The sequence below is a fragment of the Macrobrachium rosenbergii genome, chromosome 20 (assembly GCF_040412425.1).
Source record: "Macrobrachium rosenbergii isolate ZJJX-2024 chromosome 20, ASM4041242v1, whole genome shotgun sequence".
Taxonomy (NCBI): domain Eukaryota; kingdom Metazoa; phylum Arthropoda; class Malacostraca; order Decapoda; family Palaemonidae; genus Macrobrachium; species Macrobrachium rosenbergii.
Window position 1 is genome coordinate 34,796,186 of NC_089760.1, and position 11,315 is coordinate 34,807,500.

The 11,315-nt window shown below is 35.8% G+C and overlaps 2 protein-coding genes across 5 annotated transcripts in view; one reads left to right on the forward strand and one right to left on the reverse strand.

The window, feature by feature from the left end:
• The window catches only part of LOC136849248 (DNA oxidative demethylase ALKBH2-like), a 657,271-nt gene that overhangs the window by 293,636 nt on the left and 352,320 nt on the right, over positions 1 to 11,315 (reverse strand). The gene's annotated exons all lie outside the window — the stretch shown is intronic.
• Positions 224 to 11,315, forward strand: part of LOC136849243 (PE-PGRS family protein PE_PGRS3-like) — a 24,892-nt gene continuing 13,800 nt past the window's right edge. The window contains exons 1-2 of one of the 2 annotated variants that reach the window (XM_067122497.1): positions 224 to 376; positions 593 to 900. In XM_067122497.1, the coding sequence (XP_066978598.1) occupies positions 895 to 900 (6 nt within the window). In that variant the 5' untranslated portion in view covers positions 224 to 376; positions 593 to 894. The remainder of the gene's footprint in view (positions 377 to 592; positions 901 to 11,315) is intronic. The other variant, XM_067122498.1, reaches the window with a different exon arrangement.

The window sequence follows — 11,315 nt, forward strand, 5'->3', positions numbered from 1 at the left end:
TCTGAAATACAATAGCCCCCTTAAGGGGAAAGAAAAGCTGAAGCTTATACATGCAAAAAAAAAAAAAAAAAAAAAAAAAAACTGTACGAAAATGAACTCATAAGACCATTTTGGACGAGGTCCAAGAAACGAGGTCATCACTTTAAGGTCCACAACACGTTACGTCACAGGTCAACTTCTTGCTGGACCTGAGTTTACCTTCTACAGGTAGGCGACACATGGAGGCACTTTCCGTCCAAAGCCGGTGCAGTGGACACACACACACACAATCCCTGGACGACTGTTCTGAGGGTATTCAGAAACCCAGTCGACAATTCCCTGGAAAACCCAATCCAGACGATACCCTAAGACTTGACATCTATTAAGTCCACTGTAGGTTGGTAGAACCCACTATCAATAGTTATCAAAAGCCAAATTCTAGAAGAATAACAAAAAGAAGAACTGGGGGTTTATCTCCCTTCTCAATCAGTGATTTAGGGCAGAGAGAAATACATACATGCAAAAACAAAGTAAAAGTTAAATTCATATCAGAAATAAAACGAAAACTTATCATAATAACACAAGGCTTTCTTTCCCCGCCCCACCACCACAGATACCCAACCCGTCCCCCTCAGTCACCATCACCATTCCACAAGTTTATCTTCCCCATACGAAAGCCACAGCGTGTGTGTGTGTGAGTGTGTGCGGGCGTGCGCATGCTTTCGCGGGACGCCTCCTGCTCACTCCTTATCAGTTGCTGTGTGTGACCCAAGAAGAGAGGAGAGAGGGAATACGAGTATTAAGTCAGTGCCGCTCGGGAAAGGAAGGTGTTAGGAACTCAACTTGCGCGACGCCACCGGTCGAAGCGATTGCGACTCCATCTGTTGGCAACTTCTGCACTATTAAACGTCAACAATGAAGGTAAGGCAAACGTGGTGCATTGCAGGTGCTTCATGGATTTCGTAGCTATATTATAATCTCTAGTGTAAAATACAGTGTAGTGTGACTTCTCAGTAGACACATTTGGCTTTTATCAGTTTTCGTGGAAGTTTAAGAAATATGTTGCACAAATACAAGAGCGCGTAGTATATACACACGCACACACATATATACATATACATATATATACACTATATACATACATATATATATGTGTATATATGTGAGTGCGTGTGTTTGTGTATATACTACGTATATATATATATATATATATATATATATATATATATATATATATATATATATATATATATATGTATGTATGTATATATGTATATACACAAACACACATAAGATTAAGCGGTTCCCCCTAACTGAATACCTCCATATTCATACTTAACCTGCAAAATCGTGGATGACCGATCTGTGCAGAAAACCTGAAAATTTGCCACTTCACATATCTATATAGATGGCCCATCAACAACGCGGCTTCCACAGACGTTTTTTTTAAACACGCATCCTGATGCCTTCGTTGCTTCACCCATTCTGTGACTTAATTCTTTTCTCATCCTATCATCATTCAAAATATTTACTAATAAACATATACACAAATCTATCTCTTCCTTTCTTCCACAAGCCATGTCAATATTCATTCTTCCATCCTCCTGGTTCCTATTCATCTTCACAACCTTAACTCTTGTTCGCAACCCTCTCCTCTTGCAAGGGCTTCAACTCTTTCCCTGGTCCATATAGCTTATATACAATCGTTGTCCACAATCAGTGCTGCAGTATCAGCAAACATTAGCCATTTCACACTTCATTCATGACAATCTCATCCCACGACTTCGCACCTAAATCTTCTACCCTTTATCTATATGTGAAATCTGCATTAAGCTGTGTCAGAAAGTGACAGCTATGATTAATTCTTGACACATGACTGTAAGCACAAAATCAACATACCAACACGTTCGTGTATTTTATAAATAGCTGGTGTATAAAATAAAACAAACATAAACACGAATACAGTAACTTTACATAGACGTGAAAGCAATTTACTTAATATTCCAGCAAAACTATCTCATTGACGTGCAGTGGAACAGACGTGAAGTCTTGAGTCTTGCTAAACACAACCCCAAAGAGAACGTTTCTCGTTACTACTGATAAGGGAAGAGAATTACCACAGCATTCTTCACTAACCGCAGAACATGAAAACAAGGGGATATAAAAATGGCAAACGGCGGTAACAAATGAAAGTCATATGACAATGGCAGAACACAAGGAAGAAACGTGCAGGCCGGGCTGTTCGTTATTTCGAATAACAGTGAGAAGCAAACATGAAAACGATGACACGCAGCTTGCAATTACCAAAAGCAGAGGATTCCGAAGTGACAGAGCGAGAGAAGATGTTGTATACGTTTGTTCACCTGCGATAAACAATGGCGGAAAGAATACCAGCCAGGTAATTCACATTCATCAGGTGTAATTATGTTATAAGTGACGGGTAGGTGTCAAATGAACCTTCCGCTACTTAGCGACGTGTCAGGGGAAAGATTAAATGCTTTGTCATCACCACAAAAAAGAACGAAAACTACAGAAAGAAGCAAATACATATAAAAACAGCAACATTTACCTAGACATTCACTCGTGAATGCAAACGGAGAGAACGTTCATCAGAAATTATATTTGTAAAGGCATCGGTGTTGTACTTAGTGTTCTGATGATGTGTTCAAACCTACTTAAAAAAAAAATTAAAATATTAATTTGTAACATTCTTCACTACTCTGTAACTTCAGCTTGATAGCCGTTGGTTTAAGCTGTGCGATATTTTGTTGTGTATAATGACGTGCCAGGAATATTATACGATTAGATTTGTAAAAAATATGTAAATTTTTTGCCGAAATATTACAATCTGACCAAATGTGGAAAATAGGACCTACATGGATTAGTGAAGGAAACAATAGATACATGAACAAAAGAAATATTGCATACGCAATAACGAAAACAATAATATTCTTTTAGGAAACTAGTAATTACACTCTAAAAATGTTATCCATTGGCTACCTCTGTTTAATGCACCTTGTAATTAATACATCCAGTGCCTATATAAATTCACATTTTATATGTTTCAGTATACCATACCTCAAACTATGTCTTGTAGTCTCTCTTCCTCAATATAGTTACAATATTACCTTTCTCTCTCTCTTCTCTCTCTCTCTCTCTCTCTCTCAGACACACAAACACGCACACAAACAAAATCAGGTTTATTTTAATATTCCCTTTCTATTAATCCTCACTGTGTACCCACCTCCACCTCTCTCTCTCTCTCTCTCTCTCTCTCTCTCTCTCTCTCTCTCTCTCTCTCTCTCTCTCTCTCTCTCTCATGTAAGAGAAACTTTCTTACTACCACTGCCAACACCCGGTCATGCAGGAGAAAGGATGCTAAATCATCAATATCGTGTCCAGTTTTTCCCCCGAAACGGAACAAGTTTTTTTCCCTGTTAGAAGAAACTTTTACAATTTTACTTTTTCTGACATTCTTCAACACAAAGTTGAGATATCAAGTATATTTTGTCACCAGTGCAAAAGAAAATGCGACGAAGTGCACAAACAAATCTGCCTGTCAGTGCGCATGTGGGCACTGCTGTTGCAAGTACACATCCCTATAAAAACATGCCCATTCACGTGCATGAGCGTGCATAAACACACATACGTACATACATGCATGAATGCGTACATACATACGTGCATGCATACATATATACACATATATATATATATACACAGGTATATATATACACGTACATACATATCTGTATGTACGTATGCATACCACTTTTCTGTAACTTTTCCTCATTCATTATTTGCCTGAGGAGAGAGGAACAGTTTGGTCTCTGAAATATAGCCTTTACATTCCACATTTTGGAATTTTTACGGGCTCCTTATATTTGATGGAATTCTGTTTTAACAGAAAATATTTCACAGTCATATATATATATATATATATATATGTGGATGTTTAAAGATACGAAATGAAATGAGCTGCCTTAACCGCATCACTGACTGGATAGCACGAAATCAAGTCAGTGTGTCACTAAGAGCACGGATCAGGAAGGGAAAAACAACTCTCCACTGTGTACAACTTTCGCTCTCAAACTTCTGTTACGCCAGGTCCATCGTAACAGTAGCCCCAGTTAAGCTCTCACTGTTACAATACATCGTTACGCCCGCCGGTATAAACGCTATTGCGTCACCATCTTCACTGGGCGGTGTTGTTGCTGCCGACTGTTTCAAGGAACTCGAGAAAGATCTGGCTGAGTTACGTGGGGAAGATGGTAGGCATTGCACAATTACCTAAAGGAAAACACATTCCTGGAAACCATTTCTTTATTCCTGGACTTGAAGAGGAGAGAGAGGCAATAAATCCTCCACAAATGACCTTCTTTAACATGTGGGAAGAATCTCCTGACTCATCACGTACTCATCCGTGCGGACCAAAAGGCAAGAGGGGAAAAGGAGTGAAAATCAACATTTCTGACCGACTGCCGTTACCGTAAAATGAAAGTGATGGAAACGAAGAGTTTACAATAATTCATCACGTCCTGGTTTTAGAATGAAAGTGAGACAAAAAGGGGAAGTCACGACCTAGAAATTCATGAACGAAAATGATATAAGAAAAAAAAAGAGGACATAATCAAAGAAGCGGAAAATAAAATAGCAGGGAAGATCATCAGCAAAACCGCAAATTCCCCAAAGATAACTGTGAAAAGAGAGCCGGCGGCTTCTCGCCTCCATTTCATAAACGTCAGCAGCTCAGCAATACTGAGACCATAAAGATAAATCACCTTCAGTCCCATAAACGAAAGTGATACAACAAAACGAGATGATAATTCACCATCATCTATTTCCCCCCTGATGAAAGTGAAAGAGCGGAAAGGGGGTGGGGGGACGCCATTCGTCACCTTCCTGCATATGATGGTGAAAGAGCGACAGAACTCATGACGCATCACCTTCAATTTGAAAGTGGAAACAAGGCGACCGCAAATCACCCTCTTCAATACCCGAGGACGAAAGTAAACGGAAGATGAGTTCATGATCCATCACCTTAGTAATCAACTGGAAATAAATCACGCGGCTATATCATCTATGACATTAGTGCAGTGTCATACTCAGGAAGAGAAATTCCATAATAATATGAAATTATATATATATATATATACATACATACACACATACACACACACATATATATATATATATATATATATATATATATATATATATATATACATTTATTTTTGTATAATATATATTTCTTTACATTTATTTTGTAATATACATACATATATACATATATACATATTGCATACACACACACCATATATATATACATATAATATATATATATAATTATATATATATATATATATATATATATATATATTAAAAGGAGCGGGTGCAGGAAAACAAGCAGATACCATGTACGGTAGTTTAATCCTACGTTTCATGACCATTTGTCACATCATCAGGGACATCTATAAATAAAATATCAGACATTAAAGTGCTTTCAACACATTAAGAAAATGCATGAAAATATATGCACTAAATTACACTTAAAATTATACATAAAAACAACACGGAATTAAAACTATATAAAAATGAATTAGGCACTAAGTAAAATCACAGACACACTAAAACCTATGCAATAAATTACACATAAATTAAACATAAAAGAAGAGAATTTAAAATTACACAATAAAAAGGAATAACAAAACCAATAAGTAAAATCACAGACACACTTGCGGGACAAACACCAACCTTTCAAAGCAAGAGTAAAAAGCACACTAGAATTCATATAAACCTACAGACCAGAGAACCGAAAGTATAAACAACCAAATTAGGCGATAAACAGTGGAACAACCGTAGTTTGGTGATTATGAGAAGGCGCTTTCAATTTGATATTGAGACTCTCAAGTATAAGCAATCTGATGTTTCTTTTGCTTGGCCTATAATTTTGAAATAATCATACTTAATAGGTGTTTCACAGTTGTTAGCATGGTTTCTGATGTTGGACAATTCCGGGCTGGATAGTTGCAGCCAGTACGATGACTTATTCCAATATGGGAATCAGCTCTTACTTTGAGTAAATGTTGGGTCGAACCCACATAATTACCCGAATTACATCCGGGGCACTTATACTCATATACTACGCCCGACGTCATCAAGGGACAGAGCCGATCTTTCACAGAAAACAAGGAGTCAATAGGCCTATGATTTTTTTGGAACAAGTTTCAGGTTGAGGGTTCCAATGTGCTTGCATATCACCTTGATAACTTAAGTTCTGAAAATTGTGGTTATTTGGTAAATATGGAAAGCTGGCAAACTTAAGAAGTTTAGGAACACTGTATGTAGGGATGATAGGGGAAAATTTCTTATCAAGGACCTGATGATTTTGTAAATCAGTTTTGGTGGTGAAGCAATTATTGTTAAAATATTGGATTAAAAATACAATTTCACTGTGGAAAGTACCAGTAAAAGCTCTATGTACAAAGATATAAATGGCATTGACTTTGAAATTAAAAAAAGCAAAAGCTATAAAAACTGGAGCCAAGACCCGTAAATGTCTTCTTTCTGTAAATGGTAGTCTTAAAATAATCGTGCTCTTTTGAGACTGACACATCTAAAAAAAGCTAGCTTACCTTCATATTCCTTTTCCAGGGTAAACTTAATGTTGCTGTGAAACTGACTGGCAAAGTGTAAAAATCTTTCTGCATCTTAGTCATTTTTAAACAGGGCAAAGGTGTCGCCTATATATCGTGAATAAAATAGGGGATGGAAGGACAGGGGCCAATCTTCCAAAATGTGCTCCTCCACGGAGCACATAAGGATATTAGCAAAAGTTGGGCCCAGACTATCCAGCCCGGAATTGTCCAACATCAGAAACCATGCTAACAACTGTAAAGCACCTATTAAGTATGATTATTTCAAAATTATAAGCCAAGCAAAAGAAACATCAGAATTGCTTATACTTGAGAGCCTCAATATCAAATTGAAAGCGCCTTCTCATAATCACCAAACTACGGTTGTTCCACTGTTTATCGCCTAATTTGGTTGTTCATACTTTCGGTTCTCTGGTCTGCAGGTTTATATGAATTTTAGCGTGTTTTTTACTCTTGCTTTGAAAGGTTGGTGCTTGTTCCGCAAGTGTCTGTGATTTTACTTATTGGTTTTGTTATTTCTTTTTATTGTGTAATTTAAATTCTCTTCTTTTATGTTTAATTTATGTGTAATTTATTGCATATCTTTAATGTGTCTGTGATTTTACTTATTGCCCAATTATTCATTTTTATATAATTTTAATTCCGTGATTTTTTATGCGTAATTTTGAAGTGTAATTTAGTACATATGTTTTCATGTATTTGCTTAATGTGTTGAAAGCACTCTAATGTCTGATATTTCATTTATAGATGTCCCTGATGATGTGACAAAGGGTCACGAAACGTAGGATTAAACTACTGTACATGGAATCTGCTTGTTTTCCTGCACCCGCTCATTTTAGCACGTTGAAAAATTTTTCCTATTCTTCGCCTGTATATGTGTTTGTGTATATGTATATGTATATGTATATGTATATGTATATATATATATATATATATATATATATATATATATATATATATATATATATATATATATATATATATATGCAAATTTCGTTGAATTCTATGGCTTTTTGATTGTTGATCAACTTCTTATTAATCTGACAATATTTTCTGAATCTTCTACGTTCTTCCAAAAAAAAAAACAAAAAAAAAAAAAAAAAAAGAGTTAATCTTCGTTTTTTGTCCATCAACTGAATTTGGAAGAACGTAGAAGATTAAGAAAATATTGTCAAATTAATAAGAAGTTGATCAACAATAAAAAAAAACCATAAAATTCAACGAAATTTGCATACAAGAAAAACTTTGCCCAAAAGTGTATATATATACATATATACATATATATATGAATATATATATATATATATATATATATATATATATATATATATATATTTCATATACTCATATACTATATATATGTGTATGAACATATGAACTCATATACAATTAGTATGTATAAAATAACCTGAAAATCATGCAACTGATAATGCAGGTCAAGCAGAAGCCCCTTCGGTTCTCATGCAAAGGAACGAACCTGACTTATGAAATGTGTGCTTGGGCGATATCTCATCGCCAGGCTTTCTCTTCTCTTTCAATTACATCGTATTGTTCATGACTCCATTATCATGAGTCATTCCAGTCAACAACCGTTCGAATGGGAAGCAGTGCAACATTAGATTTGTTTGTTTAAAGACTTTTATAGTGGTAAAATCTTGTTCATAAATTTCCTTACCGCGTGGGATTATATACAAACAGGCATATGAGCGCCCACAACGGCCCCCCCTCTACAAGAGCGCACAAACACTTATATATATATATATATATATATATATATATATATATATATATATATATATATATATATATATATATATATATATATATATATATATATATATATATATATATGTGTGTGTGTGTGTGTGTGTGTGTTTGTGTGTGTGTGTGTTTTACGCTTTATCAATGACCAGGCAGATGGACTGTTATTTAAGCAGCATATAACATAGGACGAAAGGTAGAGGGCTGGCAAATGAGTTGAAAATACTTGCTGGGAACGGATAGGACCGACCATCTGAAGCCATTCTATCAAAAGATAAAAAGCGAAAGCTGACTATACTATTCACGAACAAACTATTCATAATTTCTACCACTTAGGACATTATTAATACAATGACCGTAACTGAAGAAATCTATATATGACTCCTGGCTCTACTAACTTACATGCATCTCTTATATTATTATATGCACTAATAATTAACTTAAATTCCCAAGATAAGTTCGTGATGACTGACGAAGCATTTGCCAGAGCTAAGGAAAAACCAGTACGATGTGGTGCAATCGACAGTTTTTAGGGGCGAAGGGAAAACATTAACTGGACTGCTTTTTGTAAAGTTAACAAAAGTAAGAGAAAACTATAGAAATTACGAGCCACGACCTTCATTCTTACCAAAAAGAAAAGATTTAAATAAAACCAATGATATATAAAATTCCATTCGAATACTAAAAAGGAGTTTGACCCGGCCTTAGGCCTACTGAGGATGCAAGAACCCAACTGACCTTAGAAGCGAGTAGAGATTACAAAGAGACCGTTGGTATAGAAAGGAGTAGAGTATGATGATCCTTCACATTGGAATCACTATGGGAAGCGAACATAAAAACCAAGAAGGAAAGAAATATGATGGGCATAATAAGAAGAGTTCGATGTAAAACGATAACGCAATAATTTTCACAACAATGAGGACGTTCCTGATTGTTGGTTAAACTGTTCCATCTCGCTAATAAGAGAAAGGGCAATGTGATTCGTTTACGAGAGTGTGGCTGGAATGGAGCCAATCAGGGCGGTGTGGTGTATACGAATGTCCTTAGGTAAAGAGCCCCAATGTGTGGGTGAAAAGATTCCAAAGATTTGCGCCACGAGATGGGATAACTGAAAATAGCAATATACATACATACGTTAACTGAGGCCAAAGGAAAAGGTTAAAAAGAAACTACAGGGTGGTAAGTATTTGCGAGTAATTAACACATCTTCGTTAATTAGGCGAAAAGTAATTGGCACTCTGTCGTTTCTTTTTAAACTTTCATGTGGCTTCAGCTGACAGTCAAATCATGGGCAGCTTTACGATTTTTATTGCATACGTACATACATACATGTATGTATATATATATATATATATATATATATATATATACACACAAATAAAACTGCAAGCACATGCACACATGAAGGCATACTCATCACCAGTATTTGTACAAGATTAACTAAATCTTATAAAATTTCAAACCGCATTTTTAAATTCTCTTTTACAACAGCCAGCTATGTAATACCGTTACTAAAAACCGTTTCCAAAACCGAATGCCTTTCTTATACAATGTAAAACTGAATCTTTTACCCTGCTCTTGCATTTCGTAAACTCTTTAGTATGACATGGCATCTCTTGGAAGGAATACTGAGGTAACTAACTCTTTGACGAATATTAATAATGTTTATACATTTACTTTCACTATTACGACTACTAATGTGACCATCACCACTAAACACAGTGATAAAAGAAAAATGGTAGTTTAATATTACTCTTAAGAACAACACACAATGATTTATCTGAAAGACAAACATCCATTTTATGATGATATGATGAAAGAACAACCAAACTGCAGAAACTATTACATAACACACGAAAACCAAATAGTTACCAACTTCATCTAACTGCATAATGACAGAACACCTACAGCAGCTAGTGAAGCAAATAAGCAAAGCAAGAGCGTAAGAACTGACAGAAAGTATCAAAATAAAAATGAAAACTATACCCGAATAAAAATTCTCCTTCTTAAACAGACACTAAGAGTGTACCAAGTGGTGGTGAGGGTATAAGCTGGGGTCATGAGACAGGAAGAGCGGGGGTTTGGGGTGATGGAACGGATGTACCCACATCCAGGTCAGTAGGAACTTTCGTCGGGGCTAGAAATGATTATACTTAGCACTGATGTTAATTTTGGTGTTTTTGTTTTTTGTCAGTTATAATTTCAGCACTAAAGTAATTATTTCACTAACTTTAAGTGCCAGTTTTTCTAAAAGACGCTAACAGATTAACTCGTTTGTTTACGTTAATTCTGAAATGTGTGTATGTGATGAGAGAGAGAGAGAGAGAGAGAGAGAGAGAGAGAGAGAGAGAGAGAGAGAGAGAGAGAGAGAGAGAGAGCTAATTAAACGAGCAACATTCAGAGATACCAAATTGAAAGCATGACTTTCTCTGACAATCAGTTAATTCTAGGTTCATTACCACGACTGAAATAATTTATGTCTGAAACCATCCCATGCTTTTTATTCTTTGAAGCAGGTCAGTCACTAACCTGAAAGTTCAAGAGCTTCAGGAAAAGAATTTGCTAACTCCGAACCTGTTGCCACATTTTAATTACTGCATGCGATCCTGCCAGGCGCTTAATGACATTCTCTCTCTCTCTCTCTCTCTCTCTCTCTCTCTCTCTCTCTCTCTCTCTCTCTCTCTCTCTCTCTCTCTCTCTCTCTCTCTCTCTCTCTCTCTCTGATATTCATAAAAAAAAATATTTGTAAGCTAATACAAAAAGAACACAATTACACAGGGCCTTCACGCCCGCAAACACATAATATGCATTATATATACACACATATATGTATATATATACATAAATATATAAATAATGTAACCAGTGGAAATTCGGTTCTCAGGTTGCAAGATAAAAAGGGTCATTATCAAACCGGTA